The sequence below is a fragment of the Mytilus californianus genome, unplaced genomic scaffold, assembly GCF_021869535.1.
Source record: "Mytilus californianus isolate M0D057914Y unplaced genomic scaffold, xbMytCali1.0.p SCAF_2, whole genome shotgun sequence".
In the NCBI taxonomy this organism is placed as follows: domain Eukaryota; kingdom Metazoa; phylum Mollusca; class Bivalvia; order Mytilida; family Mytilidae; genus Mytilus; species Mytilus californianus.
Genome location: NW_026262668.1, coordinates 124,556,428 through 124,576,379, shown reverse-complemented (window position 1 = coordinate 124,576,379; position 19,952 = coordinate 124,556,428). Strand labels below are relative to the sequence as shown.

Genomic DNA, 19,952 nt, shown 5'->3' with positions numbered 1-19,952 from the left:
ATAACAAAAATGTTATGATTATTTTATCAATGTTTGTCGATGCCATTTTGTGTCTACATCTTTAATGTGTTCCTACGTGTTGTCCATACTAACAAAATATTCGTATGTAATATTCTGTACCTGCAGAGTGTTTCCTTTTGTTTGTTTCTAAGCCATATCTATCTTATTTCAGTTAAGCAGATCGATTTCAATCTTCCGTGTGCTTTGAAGGCGTATTCCGTTTATTTTATTAGTCCCATGTTATAGTTCAACCTCATACTCCTTCGGGTTTGACGGCATATTCCGTACTTTTCATATTTTTTTACTCTATATCCTTTATTTTTGTCCCATCCTTTCGGTCTTGTTAACGCTCTGATGTGTACAATTCTTGCCATATTTTTATGAAACTTATATCATTTGTTTATATCACCAAGTTCGAAAATCAGTGCCGATCAATTATTTTTAAAAGAGTTATGCCCCTTGTAAACATTAATTATATGGAAAAGTGCATCGTTAGTGCTCTCATGTGTACAATTCTTGCCAGATTTTTATGAAACTTATATCATAGGTTTATATAAGAAATGTCTTGGACGAGTTCGAAAATCAGTGCCGATCAATTATTTTTAAAAGAGTTATGCCCCTTGGAAACATTAATTATATGGAAAATTGCATTGTTAGCGCTCTCATGTGTACAATTCTTGCCAGATGTTTATTAAACTTATATCATAGATTTATTAAACCAGCAATGTCTTTGACGAGTTCGAAAATCAGTGCCGATCAATTATTTTTAAAAGAGTAATGTACCTTGGAAACATTAATTATATGGAAAATTGCATTGTTAGCGCTCTCATGTGTACAATTCTTCCCAGAATTGTATGAAACTTAAATCATAGGTTTATATTAGCAATGTCCTTGACGAATTGAAAATCATTGCCGATCAATAATTTTTAAAAGACTTATGCCCATTGGAAATATGAATTATATAGAAAATTGCCCTCTTATGTGTTCAATTCTTGCCAGATTTGTATGAAATTTATATTATAGGTGTATATAATCAATGTCTTTGACATTTTCGAAAATAAGTGCTGATCAGATATTTTTGATGAGTTATGACCCTTGGAAATATTAATTAAAATGGGAATCACGTTGAATTTGCTCTGAAGCCTTCATTTCTCTAAGATATTAATAACAAGAAAGTGTTTTATTTAATTATTGCCCTTGAACCTTGGATAGATAAGATATTTGCAACGCGGGGGACATTGGAACTCTGTTCTTTTATTAGTACTTATACATCCTTAGTTTTCAAATTGTTGAGTTGGAGCATTCATGATGAAGTGAATCGAAAATAGCGCTTTGGGGCACCAACTATATAGTGTTATTTTTAATTTGTTCCTGACTCCATATATACTGTAAGGATTAAAATTCAGGCTTAAAATACATAGAATGTCATCTACAATTTAGCAAATCCTTTATTTCTATTATAATTTTATGAAAGATTTGTTTTTACTTTACTTTTACATGCATGTTGCCTTATGTGTATTTTCTTCATGGTTTTGTTTTTTTATTTGATTTTTAATGATATTTTCTATAGATAGACATTATCTGTTATTTATTCAAGTTTTTATTTTGCATGCTTTTAGTTGATAAATAAAGGCATATTGGTTTATTTACAAATATAAACAAGGTATTATGAGAGTGGAAAAAAGTATCACACATACTGAACTTCAAGGAAATTTAAAAAAGGGGAAGTCTATGGAACTGACAAAATCGAATGGTATCATCCGATGGAACGAGTGAAAAACAGCTGTCATATTCTTGACTTGGTACAGACATTTTTCGAAGAAATCTGGTTTTATAGATACACTTGTATGACAGTTGTTTACAGTTCCGTTATATTGAAAAAATTGGGTCAGAATGTTCAACACAACAAAATTGGCAGCAGTACCTTTGCGCCAAATATTATTTTTCAAAGGTAATCAATTGCGACAATTTACAGAATACTTTAGCTCCAATTTACTTGTACATGCATAATTGGTTAATGTGACAATAATTGATATCCAGCAGCTTAACTTTGTAAACATTCATCACAGACATACAACACAGCTGACTAAAAAAATCAAAAAACGTTTTATTTACTAATAACAGTGGGAGGTTTGGCATGACACAAAACCAGGTTCAACCCACCATTTTTTTCTTAAAATGTCCTGTACCAAGTCAGGAAAATGGCCATTGTTATATTATAGTTCGTTTCTGTGTGTGTTACATTTTAATGTTGTGTTTTTGTTGTGTCGTTGTTCTCCTCTTATATTTGATGCGTTTCCCTCAGTTTTAGTTTGTAACCCGGATTTGTTTTTATCTCTATCGATTTATGAGTTTCGAACAGCGGTATACTACTGTTGCCTTTATTTGCCTATCCATTGTATAGCTAAACTCGTCATAAAAGTTTACCTTTACCATCCCCGGTGGAATATAGAAACTAACCAACTCTAAACTTGTATTAAAAGTAACATAGTTGACCTTAGATGAATTTGACTATTCTGTTAGGCTCCTTTTGGTCATATAGCTCCACGTGTTTTACATCTCATGCTTTCCAATGTTTAAATTTGAGCGTTCCTTATGAAGGTAAATCCAGAAAAGCGCTTTTGACGCACAAAATTCATACAGTTTTATTTTATTTATTAATTAGGAGTTATGCCTGTCCATTGTATAGATAAACTCATCAAAGATAGAATTTAATTAAGTTGTTTAATCTTAACATTATACATGTTTCTTTAACGACACGTTTTAAATTGAAATTTTCAGAATTAAACAAAAGTGTTATCCAAAAGACAATTTTTTTCTTGGAAATTTTAATCATGACAAACTAATATGCCTTTAATATCGAAAAGAAACATTTAAAATGCTTAAACGTACCAAATAATGGGTTTTCATTTTCTCTTTTTTTCAGTTCTAGAGATGCTTGAAGCTTTAATTTCATAGTTTGTTTCATTTGTTTTTTTTCCATTAATCACTTGTTCATAATGATTGTCAGTAACTAATCAGGCCATTAAATGGTTATTTTCATCTTTTATATATTATTAAATATGTTATATGATATAAAATTGATGTTTATTTTCTATGTCTGCTGAAACGACACATTATGAACATAATAATGACTTACAAATTTAATGTCGGCTTAAAAATTCACAAGACACAGCAGTGATTTTGCGATTGTATTTCTACTCAAAAACTCACATTTTATTACAGCAGTGACCTTGTCAACACATGGAAATACCATCGCATGTTAGTTTACTTCTATTTAAAATGGTTATGATATAACGGAACCCTTGCAAAAAAAATGCCATATCACAATTTATTGCAGCTAATATTAACTTGATGCAAAAGTAATGTTACAATTGTATTAAAAGGGGAGAAGATACAGTCGACAAAACACTACACAGAAAATTAAGATTGAGCAAACGAACCCGATCAAAATTCAGGGGATGCTAATTCAGGTGCTTCATAAGAGTAAAATTATTAAACAGTTCCTCCTGATTTATCGCAGTATATTTGGATAATTCGCATGCGGTGATGATACAATTGAGGGAATAGAGGACGGGGCTACGACAAGTGAAACTTATTCATGATTCACCGATGCAGATATTCCAAAACGGTAACTAAAATCTTGATAGCGTCTGTCAAAATATTCAAAGGATGACTTCAACTTTACCATTTGCCATCTTTGGTTCCATAACTTCATTTTAAGCAGCAATCATCTACCATGGAAATCTTGGCAGGAATCACAAGCCGTGGAATATCGTATCAACTTGGAGGTATATATCTCATGTAGGCACTACCGGAATGTTGCTACATAGAAATGAAAAGTTTGTAATGGAAACATTAAGTTCGTCTGTTATCTTAAATGAGCTATTACATGACTCTCATTGTCAATTACATGATGAGAGTGAGAGTAAAGATATCGGCACAATTAGATAATCTAACCATAGAATTGACCTAATGGGAATGTTTTAAAAGAAAGCACGATTTTCTGAACAAACGATAGACAAGACTGTTAGCTAGCTATAAAACCAGGTTTAATCTACCATTTTCTTCAAAAGGAAATGGTTGTTCCAAGTCAGGAATATGTTTTCCATTCCTTTGATGTGTTTGAGCTTTTTATTTTGCAATATGATAAGGAACACCGACATTTTAAACTAAGATAATACAACACTGAAACTTAAAAAAAAAGCAACACAAACCCATTTAATACAAAACTAGGGGTGTGCTCCAAGAGGATAAGCAGTTCCTGCTCCACTAGTCGGATTCGTCGTGTTACTCTTTGCAAATCGCATTCGGTAATGTCACAACTTGAAAAAGAGGACAGATTGTGGTAACGACGAATGGAACATATCCGTGGTCATTTGTGACACAGCAGATATTCATTAAGGGCCAATCAAATCATGAGTAATCTGTGAAACTCTCAAAAGATGACTCTAACTTTACCATTTGGAAACTTTGATAGAAAAACTTCCTTGTAAGCAGTTACACACAATCAAGGAAATCATGATAGAAAAAGCAAACCCTGGGATATCGTATTATTAGATGGGTGATATATACTTCATATGCTGGCTGCAATAATTTTGCTACACAAATAAAAATTTACAATGGGAAAATTTAAATCATCCCTTCTGTCGCAAGTTTAGTTCGCAAATACCCTTTTAATTAATTTCTAGATGAAAGTCCAGATATGAAGCAGACAGACTGTATGTATGGTAACTTTTATTTCAAGTTCATTCATTGTATTGGTTAAATGATGTTTCCTTGACTTCGAGTGGCGAAATTTTCATGCATTTTCAGAACGAGAAAAAATTAGAAAAAAAAATAAAATAGATAAATCCGGTAATAGAGGACGTTCGGGTTGAAAGTTAGGGAAATTTGGCTTCCCACTGGAAAATAAAGGTCAATGGAAACTTTGCCTTGCAACTGGCCACCTACTTACCCCTCATAGAGTTGTTGCATGGGTTCTTAACGTGCAATATTCGTGGCACTCGAGGCATCGGATTTAACGTCGCTATTCTGACAGGACGTAACTGTGTACTTATACTTCCGCTCCAATTTGCAATGATTTTACTGCCGGTCGGAAGAAGACCAAATTGACTATATTTCTATTCCCCAGTCGCCCTTGGGACAAGTTCATCGGGATAGATGCACTCACCAGTGTAGCCGATAAATTTTGAATCATTCAGTGACAATGTAGTAGCAATAACAAACGATAGATACAATTGCACAATTTCAATGCGTGTGATTTCAAATATTCAAGTTAAGATATTATTTTTGAGAAACAACAGTAATTGACAAATCTTGCACAAAACTTCCTAAATTTTTAGAAGGCATTTTTATGACTCAAACTAATTTTTGTAAGGAGATGAAAACTACCATATTGGGAATCACAAGTCGAAGAGAGACAGACAAAATGAAAAAAAAACATTTGAATAATTTCGTGCGTCCACAGCGCGTTTCTTGATTAATCTTCATCCCAAACCCAAACATTTGAAAGCAAAGCATGTTAAAGACCACACCATGTAGTCAATGTAGAACCGTTAGTATGAAAGTTAAGGGATATGCCGTTTTACATGATATAGTGTTTATGTCTGTGAAAAAGAACGAGAGCAATTTCCCCATTTTTAATTTTACAAAAGGGCCTTTTAAAAAAGCGTTCAATATTTAATCAAGTTTACAGTATCCGTGCTTTATGTGTGAACTTTATTACTTATATTACATTATGTCATATTTGCAAGCACATAACCAACAAATAGATATCTATTAGTGGCTTTAAACAGCAATTTTCAGTATTTGTGAACAAAAATTTATAGACAATTTTGATACATTTAACGTGTTAGTAATTTTTGGATCGAAGAAAATCAATAACCAAAATAAATTGATAGATAAATAATGTTCCTATTATAACATTAATGGATTGAAAACCTGTAAGATATTTTTTATAAACTCTTTGTTAATCAATTTTCACTAGATACATTATTAGTACTAAAGTTAAACAAATTCAGGGAAAATTAAGCTATTTGTTTTTGTAATCGTCAGTCAATTAAGTTTCAAACATTTTTAGTGACCAACAAGTTTTGAAGGCTTTGAACACCCTGAAAGATTAATATGTTGTGCTTCCAACTGATAAATCATCGAACAATAATATATGATAATTCCGCTAACACCTCCATCATTAACCCAATATTTAACTTGAATATTTGGATTTAAATAAAGGCAACAGTAGTATACCGCTGTTCGAAATTCATGAATCGATTGAGAAAAAAACAAATCCGGGTTACAAAATAAAACTGAGGGAAATACATCAACTATAAGAGAACAACGACACAACAGAAACATTAAACATTAAAAGTTTGCAACAAAATCAGACATTTGGATAGCGGTCAAATTGATTTCTCGAGAAGACTCAATGTAAAGGGAGGGATAGAACTGAATTTTAGTATAGGCTTACACTTCATAAATTCGAGGCATATAGATTTTAAATGTGTATACAACAAAAACGGGCTTTAGAGTTATCATGATACCACTTACTCTAGGGACGATTAAAGTCAAAAAGTTCAAAATATCTGTAAGAGTCGTTGCAATCTAAGCAAGCATTGTACTTCTCTTCGTGTAGTAATATAGAAACATCTAACTTCTCTGCTTTTTACAAAAGTAAGTTCAAACCAGTAATTGGGTTTACTAAGAGACAAAACAGTCAGGTGCTGACTTATCTATCACCAATATAAATGTGTTAAATAACAGAAAATACAAAATGAAATACAACTTTACAATGTGTCAAACAATTATTAAAGTTAATAAATTATCTGCTCTGTAGCAATGCAATACTCCAATATGAAAATAGTTAAATTTCTACTTATCTTGGTTAAACAGTTAAATATATAACAGTCAGTTTGAAGGCATCACCTATGATATTTCAAATGTTACTCACGGTGTGGTTAGCCAGATTGAATCCCGCGGCACTCCTTTCTCAAGTGATTTGACGTGGCAAAGGTCGATTTACAAAAGACGGATACGAGGCTACAGTAACAATACAATGTTTTACTGTGATGTCCAGATTCGACCCCGGATACACAAGATATGTAGACAAATTTTAAAATAGATCTGATGCAAGACACTCATTCTAAACATAAAGTCAGACTGATTGGATTAGTCATACTTTGTTACATAAAACAGAATGGCCACCGAAGAGGGTGGGATAAATCATATGTTGAAAAAAAAATTGCAACAGACAATCTACATTCCCAAGGAAAACAACTGTTTCCCTCTGCTTAACGACTTGTTCCTATATTCTTATGAGGCAGACTTCATACAGGAGCCTAAATAAAAAAAACATACACTGACATTAACCGTTAACTTCACGTTCAGCTGTATAGATGATTTCCCTTTACTGAAGAATTCAAAGTTTGATGACTATGTTGAATTTATCTGTCTTAATGACCTCGAAATAAAGGTAATCACAGATACAGTCAAGTCTCCACATCCGCACTAATATCTAAATATTGACAATGGGGGTTGGGTCGGTTGAGAGCTAAATTTGACGACAAAAATGATGTTTTAAACTTTCCCATAATACAATTTCAAAATTTGTTTAGCAAAATTACAGCAGCACATGCATATGGAGTATATACTTCAATGTGATATTCAAGGGTTTTCTTTTCCTATTATGATTTTCATGTCAGATGATTACTATTCACAACAAAGCTATTAAACCAAAGGTTCTAAATGGAAATTAACTTGAATTCTGAGATACCACTAAAAGTTTCACGGACTTCTCATTTGGCAGACCGTAATTGAATATCTGATGTGTCACAAGTGACCGAAGTTATATTATAGGGTAGAACTTTACAACCTATTCTAGGAAAGAAGTATCAGATCATGTTCAAGTGTAGAACTTTCAGAATTTATTCTAAGGTAGAACTGTCAGAATCTGTTCTAGGGTAGAACTATCCAAATCTGTTTTACAGTAGCTCCTGGCAACCGTGAGAATCATTTAAATCTTTGACAACAAATTATTTAGTATTGTCTCACTTGTAGCTGTGATTTTTATCTGTGATATTTTCGAGAAAATATAATTTTTGCAGCTGTTTGTTACTGTGCGTTTTTCTCAGTACTTTTGGCTTTCTCCCTGATTGAGATAAAGGATGTAGATAAGGGGTTGGGAATAAGTAACCATGGTAATTTAAGCCCACGTGCACTATAAAAGTCATAAACCATACCAGTTATTTATATTTTAAATGGTTTGGTCCATTACAAAAAATTGGTTGAAGCAGATCTTTTCTAATCATTTTTTTTTCCAGAATTTGGCGGTTATGAGCTTGTCACTTGGTAAATGACTCGCGGTCCTATATATTGAAGAAGACCTTTAGATGTCTATGTAGTTGCTCCATCATTGGTGTATACCACACATCACCTATTATACATTAAAGGAATATTCAGATGAATTAACAGAATAAGCAAACATTGAATAACAGATTTGTAAACTTGGTCCATACGGAAAAACACAAAAAACACAGCAAAAACAGTATGACTCAATTCTATAAACAATGATGTTGGTTTGAATATTGTCACAACGGCCACTCATCGTCTCTGTAGAAATAATCGTTTTAAAACAGAATTTAAAGGTTATAATTAACCAAATTCCTTTTTTTCTGTGCTTATTTTTCACTGAAATTTAGGCTTTCAAGAAATACCCTTACTTTCGGTGTTAAACCGGAAAAAGGATAAATATTACAGTTACATTAATGTATGAGTAAAGTAGATCAAAGAAAATAAGAAAATGTAACGGTGCTCATCTAATATAATGATACCTTGTTATTGTAGACAGTTATCTTCACGAGGTCGTGTACAGGTACGTGACACACATGTACATGCATACTAAAACTAATGTTATCTTTATAGTAACAAAGTGCTTATTTTGTAGGATTATTGATTTCGGAACGTAAGTAAATACATGGATTTACCAAGTTTGATTTACAGTGTAATACGTAAAACTGAATTCCCTAGAAATTGTTTTGTCTGTAGTACATGTACCTGTAGTACAAGTGTCTTAATTTAGAGTATTGTTTCTGATTAAATAAGTCTGGTTACTGTTTCCCTTTGTTTAAATATGTTAAAATTGAGATACTTGATTCATCATAGCATTGTAGGATTGCCTACCTATCACAACATAAAATATAAAATATCCATAAATTGTAATCATATAATAACGTACAAAGAACCGATACGAAAGACACGCCGATTTATTATATGAAAACATAGTATAGTGATATAAGGTATAACAGAATTTGATTGCTAAGATATTTAAATTCGGTCTACTTTAAATATACAGTGATAAGTTTCAAGGATTAGAGAAGGGTCACTCTTTCTGAAAACAATCGCATCTCCTTATATTCATATATCTACAACGACATTTTCAGAAGAGAGTCTTTGTTTTTGTAAATAGTTTAACACGCTACAATTAAAAAGATGTATTTATTTTGTTTTGATAAAGAATTACCATCAAACCATTTCTCAACTTTTTTCTCCTTAAATGTTAAATATTAACCTAATTTGATATAGATATTGCATCATTGACATTATACTGTTGTGACACTTCTTACCAAAATTTGAGAAATTCTATTGTACTCCCTCCATTTTGATTGTTCCTTGTTGAAGATCTCGGCAGTCATAAAAACAGTCATAAATAAAGGCAACAGTAGTATACCGCTGTTCAATAGTCATAATTCGATTAAGCAAAAACAAATCCGGGTAACAAACTAAACCCGAGGGAAACACATCAACTATAAGAGGAAAACAACGGAACAACAGAAACACTAAACTACAACAAAAGCAAACGCCAACATACATAAAAACGGACTGTGTGAAAACAACTGCCATTTTCCTGACTTGGTACCGGACATTTTAAGAAAAAATGTCGGGTTGAACCTGGTTTTATGGCTAGCCAAACCTCCCGCTTATATGACAATGTTAGAAATACAGCTAAAATGAGAACACTACGTGACAGGAATACCGTACAAACAAACGCAAGAACACTCAGCACAGAGAAATACATAAATAAATAATATAATACTACATAACAACGACAAAAACGACACCGAACATATCAGATACTAAAACCAACCCAACAACCGCCAAACACAGGAAGGAGGGGGGGGGGGGAGTGACATTGGGTTCTCTTGATGATGCACAGTTCATATTTCACTAGTGACTTTGTCGTCTTGCTCAACACATTCAAAAATCCTATGACAAGTTGCATTAGCTGGTGTTATACATGAAAACAGTATGGCGAAAAAATGGGCACAACAAATTGTTTACTATAAATTCTAAACGTCAAATTGGACATGTTCGTGCTTTTATCAATTCAGTGCTTTGAGTCAAAATAATGTGTCCATATAAGGTTACACGTCTTCTTATGAACTGTTACCTTGTGATCTAGCAAGTAAAATCTGACTAAATATGTAGGTCTAGTACAAAGAAATGTATACTTATGTGACATTAATATGCAATGAATATGCATTTTATGTCGTCTTGTGGACTTTAAAAGAAATGGCATCCCCATTAACATCTTATTGTTACGTCATCAGTTTAGTAGTCAGTGTATTAGTACTTTCATGATTTTTAACATGATTTTTCTTTAATTTTTCGCTGATGAATTAATAAATATATTTAAAAAGTAAGGTTCCAAGCCCCAATAGCAAAGTTTACCTCGCATACATTTGGCTATTTTTATTAGGTCTCTTTTGCTTACATATGAAAATAAGAAAATGTGGTAAGATTGCCAAAGAGACAACTCTCTACAAGAGATCAAATGACACAGACATTACCTCCTCTTTGTTTCCATGTTTTTGTACACCTTTGACTTTCCAACATTTGGTTTTGAGCATTCCTGATGAAGGTAAATATAGAAAGCGCTTCGAGTGAGTCTTATTTTCGTTTCCAAATTTTCAGTGTTCCTGGTCGAAAATTACATAAGTACATAGGATGCATCTGCAGGCATTGAAAATGTGCTATACTTCAGTCTAAAGCCCACGTATGAAAAAAAAAATGAATTACTGATAATTTCATGTGAATTCTTTTTATATCACGAAGCAATTGACAGACTTAAAACATATAAAATGAACAAATCTCAAAGTTTACAGAAGAGATAATCGGTTCTTGGGAAAGACAAACCTACTCAAGGGCGCACAAATACAAAAACCGAAAATTGTATTTTGTTATGTTTACGTGTTACTGCTTTAGGTTACATACCGGCATGGTAACGATAGCAAAGGGTTTGCAATCGAGAATCACATTAGCTGATGGTAATTCAATGCCAATGTTTGGCCTTGGGATGTTTGAATCAAGTGGTATCAAGGCCGAGAAAGCGGTAGAATATGCCTTGTCACAAGAGTACAGATTGATTGATACAGCTGAATTCCATGGGTTTGTATCCATTAATTACTCAACACAAATTCATTTATAGAACAGACTTTCATATTTTGGAGAAAACAACAATAACAACAACACAAATAACATTGACCAGTTTGAAAATACAAATTAAAGACAGTTGAAAATTGGTGATATAAAATAAAAGGAGGTGTAAGACATGGTCAGCAACCCAAAAACGACACAAAAGTCAAAATTATAAGCAACAGTAAATTACCGATGACCAAATTCCGTAAAACATTTAGAACATGCAAATCAAAAATTAAAAACAAAACTTAAATGAATTGCATGAACTCCAATTGGTGCGTGACTGCGTAAGATGTCTGTTTTGAGAAAAGACGCAGATGCATCGTAGAGGTTAACCAAATTTTACAGGTCGTAAGTCCTCATGAACCTGCTGCAGCAGCCTTTGCGTCAGAAGCACATCCCTGTCAAGGAAACACTCGCGTAATGTAAGCATTGAATATCATATGAACGCTATGCGATGAGACAGAGAAAATATTACTTCTGAGAGATGGGAAGTTGGAAGTGATAATGGGGAAAGCTTAAATCATCCTTTTTTTTACCATAGATCCTAGTTGGAAGTCTTCTATCCGTGCCAATATATAGAAAATGATACACATATTAAGTATACATTGTAGTTTTGGTAGTATTCTTAATTCCAAGCTCACTAGAATATATGAGATGCAAGCAATCACCGAATTATAGTTTATTAAGTCATCATCATCAATATATCTGAAATTGATATTACAGAACTTGGCAAGATGCTTTTTCTTCTTATCTTTTAGAAGGTTTTAAGAATTCATATGAGTGTAATAAGCAGTTGGTTGGTAGGTGAGCACAATAAGTACCTATTAGAATATCGTCTGTTTTTTTTTTTAAATTGAATCCACTAAACTTGACAAACTTATGCTGTCGATCAAAATGGCCACCTTTTAATGTTATGGTTTTTGGTGTATGCGTTTCTGGAATCAGTGTGGTACTTCCCACAGTAAGATTTTTGAAACTTAAAACAAGAATTTCAGAATTTTGTAGAAAAAGGCCTGTTAAATGAGAAGATGCATATATAAAAATAAGTACATACGGTATAATTGCCAATGAAATAACTCTCCACCAGAGACCAAATGAAATAGGCGTTAAAAACTATACAGTCTATTTCTATAAATGAGTATGGTGAATAGTCATGTAGCATGAAGAAAACTCCAAAGTTTTGATATACTAGTAATTGTAAAATTGTAATGATTATGATTGAAGATTTAAGAGTAGGCTTAGATCTTTAAAATTTCTAAGAATAAACATCTGTTTGACAACAAGGTTATAAAAAATAAGACATTTATCTATAACATATACGGAACTTAAAAATGCCATGCGTTGTAACATTATCCTGTAAGTATACCAAAGTTTTTGACTGGGAAAAAGTTCCAACTACTAGTATCTACCGAAGGACAGTAGCTATACACCAAATAATGGTCAAATAAAAAAGTTTATAATAAGGTTCCTGAAATGAAAGGGACTCTAAACAGTAACTTTAGAATAGTATAATCATTGTCAGGGTTTGAAGAAATAGAAAGTCATTTTGGACTTCATGCTTTATATGATTAATATGTATTGGGCATTCATCGGGTTTTGTTTACAAGAACGCACATGGAGAAGATTTATACAGAAATAAAACAAATGTATTTAATAGTCTTTTTTACAGTTCAGCGCTATTATGATTTTTAGGATCGAAGAAGATATTGGAAGAGGTATCGAGAAGTCTGGTGTAAACAGAAAAGAAATATTTGTTGTGAACAAGCTGTGGGAAAATGGTTACGATCGATGTAAACAAGTGTTCATGGAAAGCTTACGGAAGTAATTTAATTTTTGTTTAAAAAATATCTTGTCACTTTAATTTCAGTTTGAATACTGCACTTTGGAAATATTAATTCATACGTCTCCGTTGAAATTTTGGACAAGTTTAACGTATGAAGATATGCGGACTAAGACATGCTACTTTCACAGTAATATATCGAAGTCCTAAGTTGGGTTATTGACAAGTAAAATAACATAAATACCGAACTCCAAGGAAACTTCAAAACGTAAGATTGAAGATTGAAGATTGAAGAGGTCCTTATTTGCAACATTCCATAAATTTATCTTACACTTAGGATAACAAAATGGGTGTCTCTGGACCTTCTTATCTTATAAAAAAGTACTTAACAAAAATACCAAACTCCAAGGTAAATTAAAAAAGTGAAAATCCATAAAAACTGACGAAATCAAACGAGTTCTCATCCGGTTTTGTAGTCGATCATGTGTTCGCAATCTTTAATAGTATCTACTGTGCTTCGTGTGACTGTAGTATGTCTTTTCGTCCCTTTATTGTTTTTTTCTATGCATGTAAACCTTTCGATTGCAGGGGTTTCATTGAGATTTGTTATTGATAAATCAAAATGAGACTTTAAAATGGAACAAAACATCGCACCTAACTGCAAGTTCAAGATGACTTTTAACACCGTTGCACTAGATATCGGTTATGAAATAACCAAAAGTCCCTATATCAATTAAATGAATACCTAGTTAAATGGGTAGGACATTACAAAATTCATCATTTAAGTTAACATATTTTTTTTGTAGAATGAAACTGAATTACATAGATTTGTATTGTATTCATAATCCTGCAAAGGGAAACAATGTGGAAACCTATAAGGCGATGATAGAACTACAGGAACAGGGGATAATAAAGTAAGTAATTACAAGCTTTCTAAAAGTGCTTGTTTATAAAATATTAATATACAAAATATATCTCAGACAAAAAATAATCATCGTTCTGTCAGTTTGTTCAGGGAAAACAATTTAATTATCAAAAACCGCAACTTCTACAAAACTTTTTTTACTGTAATTATTAGATCGAAGAATGACAGTTTTTCGTCAGTTATATATAATCGTATAAGAAAGGATATTGTGTCAAAATTATAATACGGACATTATTTATCTAATTTCAGAATGAAAAAAATGTGAACATTTTTCAATTAGCAAAAGTAATGGAAAATATTGATAGCTTTTACTTGCTTGTTTTAAAATACGACCATTTAAAAATATTGGTAGGTGTTGAAAAAGATGTGTCTGAATTTCCAGAATTGCTTGGAAAGAAATAAATGAAACTTTTAATACTTTTGTTGTGCTGTTACACCAATGTCCCAGATTGGCGGGAGGGTTGAGCGCTCTAATATAGGTTTTACACTTCATATACAAATAATGAGATGTGTTTTAATTCCTTATAAGACAAATATCTACCATAGACAAAATGCACATGATTTGGAAACTTTAAAAAGGGCCCGGGTAAAAAAAGTGTTTGAAATTCATAAGAGAAAACTAGCAGCATGATTTAAGGTAAAAACATAAATAAAAAGACAACCACTGGACTACAGGTCGTTAGTTTATTATACTTATAAATTGACATTTGAAATTCACGAAAGTCATCAAAGATACCAGGAAATTAGACAAACCTAGTTGAGGCCATTTATGCACGAGGATAGAAAAAACCTTTGTGTTTTGAATTATTTTTAACATTTAATGAATAATAAATTGACTAAAAACTTATGATGTAATGTTCATATATTTCGAACTAATAATATATATAGACATGTCAAACATGCAAAAACAATCTATAATAAATAAAAATATATAGGTCTTTAGGTGTCAGTAACTTTGGTGTTCATCATCTAGAAGCATTTAAATCTGCCGGACTTCCAAAGCCAGTGATCAATCAGATAGAGCTCCATCCATGGCAACAAAAAACTGAAATTGTCAACTATTGTCGTACTAATGGTATTGCATTGATGGGATACTCACCTCTATGCAAAGGCAGAAAATTCAACAATAAGCTATTGATAGATATTGCAGACAGGTTAGTTTGGAATAGTATTACAGCTTGTTTGGATGAACTGTATCAGACATATATTCTTTGTCTTCCTATGCTCCTTATAATGTGTTAGCTTGCTGTTTTATTGGTGTATATTCAAAATCTTCTTTTATCTTTTATTTATATATATATTTTACCTTGCAAAGTAATAGATCGGATCAGATCTTGGTCAAATAAAGCGGTATGTCACAATATAAAAAATGTATCGAAAAAGTACTGTCAGACTTATGGAATATAAAAACCCTTCATCTAACTTACGCGAAATGTTCTTAAGTGAAACATGTTTTATATAAGAAATGTTCACATTGTTTGCTGATGATTGCTGATGATTGCTTATGAGTTATGTTCTTTTATAGATATAAGAGGTCTGCACCTCAAATTTTAATTCGATGGAGTGTTCAGCATGGTTTCGTTACAATACCAAAATCCTCTGATCAAAGACATATAGATGCAAATGCAAATGTGTTCGATTGGTCTTTAAAGGAAGAAGATATAGAACTGATGGTGAGATAAAATATAAATAAGAAGATGTGGTATAAGTGCCAATGAGACAACTATCCATCTAAGTCACAATGTGTAAAAAGTAAATAATTTTCAGGTCAAGGTACGGCCTTCAACACGAAGCCTTGGCTCACACCGAACAGCAAACTATAAAGGGCCACAATAAGACTAGTGTAAAACAATTCAAACAGAAAAACCAACAGTCTAATCTATATACAAAATGAAAAACGAGAAACACTTATGAACCACACCAACAAACGACAACCGCTAAAAAAGAGGCTCCTTACTTAGGACAGGTGCATATAAATGTTGCGAGTTTAAACGTTTTAACAGGCGCCAACCTTCACCCTAACCTGAAACAGTGGTATAACATTACAACATAAAAAGACACACAATAAAATATCAATTGAAATGGCTTAACTCGATCAAAAAGACAATACACAAAAAAATAAGTAAATATACACTGAACGAATAAGTTTGATCTATGACACAATATAAATAAAAAAGATGTTTCAATGTCAAAAAGACAACTTTAACCTAGGACAAAATGGCGTTAAATAAAGTAACGTACACAGGTAAATTTAAATATAAAACTTTTGTTGTTAGGATTACAGAAACATTTTTTACAAGATAAATTTGTTATTCATAGTACGAGTATACAGAAGTAAATTTTTTTTTTCGATATACTAAATACTTGAAGGTGGTACATATTAAAAATAGTATGACGAGATATAACACAAAATAGGTAAACATTGAATAACAGAAATGCATTACAAATTGTGTCAACAGGTCAAATTAACACGAAAGTACGATTTGAGAGTACTCGCAGTTACTGAAAGCTAGTTAAAAGCTAAAAACAATTAATTATAAAAAATCATGCATCACAGACTAAAATCAGTTAAAACACATCCCAGGCAGGGATTTAGTGTTTTAACGCCATGGACGGTCAAAGAAAACCTGACTTGTGCAATGCCAAAATAAAAGTAACGACAGGCAGTAGGATAGTTAGGATTTAACCTTATAATAAATATGTATGATGTTATGTATAGATAAAACAATTTCTAAATAGAAAATAAACGTGGATGTGTATATATACATCCAAAAAAAAAACATTCAAAAAGAATACAAATTTAGTTATGTTTTAATTTGTTGATGACAAAATCTATGTTAGTGCCAATGAACACAATATTCAAAGATCTTATCACAACATTAATAAGATAACCTTTACTAATAAGTTTGTTTAAAGGTTCGATAAGTTTACACGGATCACATAGTGATTTCCGCGCTTTTAGTACAATATTAGTGTAAAATTTAGGATGTGAAATACCATTTTTAATGCGTTTTCTACAGGTACAGCCAAATTTACTAATCAAACCTTTGTATCTATGAAAGAATTTAGTAAATGTTTTAAGTAATTTATGGTAACGAACTCCCTGACTTAATAATTTACCAGTGATACATTGATTACGTTCATTAAAATCTATGACATCACTACACATACTTGCATCATGAACGAGTTGGGATATATAAACACCGTATGATGGAGCCAAAGGAAAATCGCCGTCTAAAAAAGGAAAATTAGTAATAGGGAATGAAAAATCGTCTCTTTTATCGTAAATTTTTGTATGGAGTTTCCCTTTAGAAATTGAAATGTCTAAATCTAGAAAGGGACAACTATTGCTGTTTATGTTAGATGTATTTAAAGTAAGTTCCTTTGGGTAAATTTAGGTAGTATATTTAGAGAATTCTGGATTATTTAATGAAAAAATATCATCAAGATAACGGTAGGTATTGTTGAATGTGTCAACTGAATGTAACAATTACGTGTCTTAACTGATTTTGGCTATAAACTGTGATTCATAGCAATATAGGAATAAATCTGCTATTAAAGGGGCGCAATTAGTGCCCATAGGAATACCTACTACCTGTCGATACACTTCATAAGAGATGTTCTGTGCATGTAAAGATAAGGAGATGTGATACAAAGCCAATGAGACGATTTTTTCTATAGATCAACGTACAAAGATGTGAACACTAACATGTACGGCTTTCAACAATGAGCAAACCCCATGCCGTATTGTAAGCTTTAAAAGACCCCAGTTTGACAAAATATTCAACGATTCATCAGAAAAAAACTTATATATTCTACAATAATGAACAAAGAACAAATATGCCTGACAACAATCAAGGACAACCACTGGATTACAGGTTGCTAGGTTCAGACAGGAACATAAAGAATGTTGCGGGCGGGGTTTAACATGTTTGTTAGCGCTCAATCATCTCCCTAACCTAAGACAGTAATGTAATAGTACAAAAAGTAAATATCAGTTGGAATGGGTTAACTCATCAAATCGGTCCTTTTTGTTTTGTTTAATCGGCTGTTCAATTTTGAATAAATTTGGATTTTCAAATATTTTGGCGTCGATCATCACTAAAGAAACAAAGTCGAATTGCGTGTCGTTGTTCAGTAAAATTGGTACAGTAAACGTTAGTGGCACAAAAACAGAAAACAAAAAGACAAAACAAATAAAGTAACTATCTTAATTAGCAATACTGACAGCATGTTCAAAGCACAATTTCAACTAATAAATAAACCATGTTATCCCAGACTCATATGTCAATCAGTACATGTGCGATCTTTAAAATAAAGACGTAACAAACAGTCTGAATAATAAAGCATGACCAGGTCAATGCCAAAATATTTTACGTTTGACCACGAAAAAAAGTAAAACTGCTTGCTTCTACTGCAGTAATTACAGTATAGCAGTTTGGGTGTCGCTATATACTTCAGTGCTATTCTTAATAATTAGAATTCTGAAAGAAAAGACTATATATATATAATGACAAACTCCTTTTAAGATAACGGTACTCCTGCTTCTTCAGTTCACGAGGCCAAGATACAAACTTTTAATTATTTTTCTTATATCTGGACCAGAAGTTTTAAAATATATATTCAGAACCCATATATTGTAAATATCTGTTTTTATTTCCATATGAAATAAGCTTATCTTTAACCCAGCACGACGAATAAACTACGCGAATATGATCGGGTTTATCAATATCGATATATCAGTATAGAAACACTTTCCTTTTAGAATTGATTAATAGTCTTTATGCCGCCGCTGGTTGATTATCAATTCCCGAGGGTCACCAGATAAGAAGTCAGTACTGACATGTTTTATAACAAACCTTTCTAATATTGTCCAAAAATTGTCCTTTTATAGATTTAAAAAATATAAAGAAACAAAGGTTTCAACTCCCTCAGGCAATTTGACGGTAGATGGATTTGGCTGATTTTTTAGGTCCTTTTTGGTTTTGGTCATATAGCTCTGTAAAGTTCTTAAACATTCTTGGCTTTTAAAAATTCGGCTGTGAGCATTTCCCGATGAAGCTTAATCCAGAAAAGCGCTTCGAACGCAATAAATTTATAAAGTGTTGTTTTTCATTTTATAGGCGTATATGATGCTGTTTATGATTAATCATGCAAAATATCAATATAATAAAATCATTTGACGTAGCATTTGGACTGCTCAAAAACGAAGAGTAGAAACATGAAATATGCCAAATGGTTAAAGCATAAATTTTCCTCTTAATCTTTCATATATTGTAGAATACATTTCCAGATGAATATTGCACCTGGAACCCTTGCGTTTCTCCATGGAACGGATAAATAATCTGCAAATTTACTGTGTACAGTCTTTCTTCTTATACTTTTAATAAAACTGTAATTGAATTCAATCCCTGTTAATCTGAAGACCTCAGCATACTATTTATGGCTATGTCATCCTTTAATTGGTTCATGTTATTAATACATACCTGAAGACATACATATATTCACTGTGTCGTCTTTTGTTCTAAGAAGATCGGTGTCTGCAATCATACTACATTTTTTTATTTGGTTTTTTAGTTCACCTGGCCTAGAAGGCCAAGTGAGCTTTTCTCATCACTTGGAGTCCGTCGTCCGTCGTCGTCCGTCGTCGTCCGCTAATTTTTACAAAAATCTTCTCCTCTGAAACTACTGGGCCAAATTTAACCAAACTTGGCCACAATCATTACTAGGGTATCTAGTTTTGAAAATGTGTCCGATGACCCTGCCTGCCAA

The 19,952-nt window shown here is 32.3% G+C and overlaps 2 protein-coding genes across 3 annotated transcripts in view; both read left to right on the top strand.

The window, feature by feature from the left end:
- Positions 1-3,080, top strand: part of LOC127730904 (integrin alpha pat-2-like) — a 61,737-nt gene extending 58,657 nt beyond the window's left edge. For both annotated transcript variants that reach the window (XR_007995363.1, XM_052239517.1), the window contains one exon: positions 2,927-3,080. The gene's annotated coding sequence lies outside the window, so the exon portion shown is untranslated. The remainder of the gene's footprint in view (positions 1-2,926) is intronic.
- A 7,700-nt stretch (positions 3,081-10,780) lies between these two features.
- On the top strand, positions 10,781-19,588 carry LOC127730903 (glyoxal reductase-like). Its single transcript, XM_052239513.1, has 6 exons — positions 10,781-11,442; positions 13,168-13,296; positions 14,062-14,169; positions 15,116-15,334; positions 15,706-15,853; positions 19,461-19,588. Exons 1-6 carry the CDS (start codon positions 11,237-11,239, stop codon positions 19,518-19,520), a joined length of 870 nt encoding a protein of 289 aa, XP_052095473.1. The 5' UTR covers positions 10,781-11,236; the 3' UTR covers positions 19,521-19,588.
- Positions 19,589-19,952: the final 364 nt, after the last annotated feature.